At 49.2% G+C, this 1534-nt stretch overlaps 1 protein-coding gene across 1 annotated transcript in view; it reads right to left on the minus strand.

The window, feature by feature from the left end:
* Positions 1–900, minus strand: part of LOC121922714 (vomeronasal type-2 receptor 26-like) — a 1584-nt gene extending 684 nt beyond the window's left edge. Inside the window, exon 1 of the mRNA XM_042452440.1 lies at positions 3–900. Coding sequence (XP_042308374.1) covers positions 3–788 — 786 coding nt within the window. The 5' untranslated portion in view covers positions 789–900. The remainder of the gene's footprint in view (positions 1–2) is intronic.
* Between the last annotated feature and the right edge of the window lie 634 nt (positions 901–1534).

The following is a 1534-nucleotide window of genomic DNA, read 5'->3' on the forward strand; positions in this document are numbered from 1 at the left end:
ACCAGCATGCTGAAGGTGATCAGCTTGGCTTCGTTGAAGGCCCCAGGCAGCTTCCTAGCCAGGAAAGCCACCGTGAAGCATGTGGCAGCCAGGAAGCCCAGGTAGCCAAGGGAAAGGTAGAACATGGCCACTGACCCTTGGTTGCATTTCAGGAGGATCTCTCCAGGCTGGGAATTCATGTCAGAGTCTGGGAAGGGGGGAGAGATACACAACCATGTGATGCAGATGACCACTTGAACCCCAGAGCAAGAAAGGACGAGGGCATTAGCCAGACCCTTTCTTAGATACCTCCTCATCCTGTTCCCAGGCCTTGTGGCCAGGAAGGCCAGCACCACCATAATGGTTTTGGCCAACACAGATGAGATGGCAATTGAGAAGATGAGGCTGAAGGCTGCTTGTCGGAGGAGGCAGGTGACCTTCTGTGGCCGGCCAATGAAGAGGAAAGAGGACAAGAAGGAGAGCAGGAGGGAGACCAGGAGAAGATAGGAGAGATCTCGGTTGTTGGCTTTGACTATTGGAGTTACTCTGTTTTTAAGGAAGATGCCGAAGAGTAAAAGGGTGGTTGAGGAGAAGAAGAGGGCTAAGGACCCAAGGACGATCCCCAGAGGTTCTTCATAGGAGAGGAAGGTTGTCTCCTTGGAGAAACACTGATCCTTGTCTTGGTTGGGATGCTGGTCTTCTGGACACTTGGTGCAGATGTCTGCATCTGGAAAGATAAATGGGTACCAATCATGTCTCAGTTGCACCCATTGGAGTGGGCTCTCAGCCAGATCACAAGTAAAACACATTCTTTGAAAGAAGGCACAAGAGCTTTGTGTACAACATCTGAATAGCTTTGGGATTCTCACCCAGGATTTATGCAGGAAAGGCAAGGAAGGCAATGTGGACAGGGGTGAAATTTAGATGTTGGAGAGAAGGTTTGGCTAGTAGGAAGACCCTTTCCTCCTTAGAGTCTGAGTTGCAAAGGAAGGCAAAGACCATTTAATCCAAAATGCTCTGCCAATGAACGAAATCACAGGTAAAGAGGAATTTCACCCTCCGTTGCAAAATATCCACCAGAATATGAGGGAGTCCTTCCCAAAGTCAAACATTAGGAGGAATCTCCTGAAAGTGAGAGCCATTCAAGAGTAGATGTTGCTGCTTCCTGGGAGGGTGGTGGGGTCCCCTTCTCTGGATATTTTTAAACAGAGGCTGGATTCCACCTCAACATGAGGAAGAACATCCTGACAGCAAGAGCTGTTCAATAGTGGAATACACTCCTTCGTAGCATGGTTGATACTGGAGGGCCATCTGTTCCAGGGAGTCTTCAGATTGTGTCTTCCTGCGTGGTAGAAAGGACTTGGAGTGGATGGCCCCTGGGGGTCTCTCCCTGCTCAAAGTGTCTGTGTTCCCTTGCAGTCCATATGATAGCTTCTTGCAGCTTACTCTCTTGCAAACCAAAAAAGAAAAAGAAAGATTCAGTGTGAGCTAGATTATTTTACCTCTAGCCGCTTACCTTCCTGGGAGGAGATGGTTCCTTCAGCGCAGAGATCGC

Source organism: Sceloporus undulatus, chromosome 2 (assembly GCF_019175285.1).
Source record: "Sceloporus undulatus isolate JIND9_A2432 ecotype Alabama chromosome 2, SceUnd_v1.1, whole genome shotgun sequence".
Classification (NCBI taxonomy): Eukaryota; Metazoa; Chordata; class Lepidosauria; order Squamata; family Phrynosomatidae; genus Sceloporus; species Sceloporus undulatus.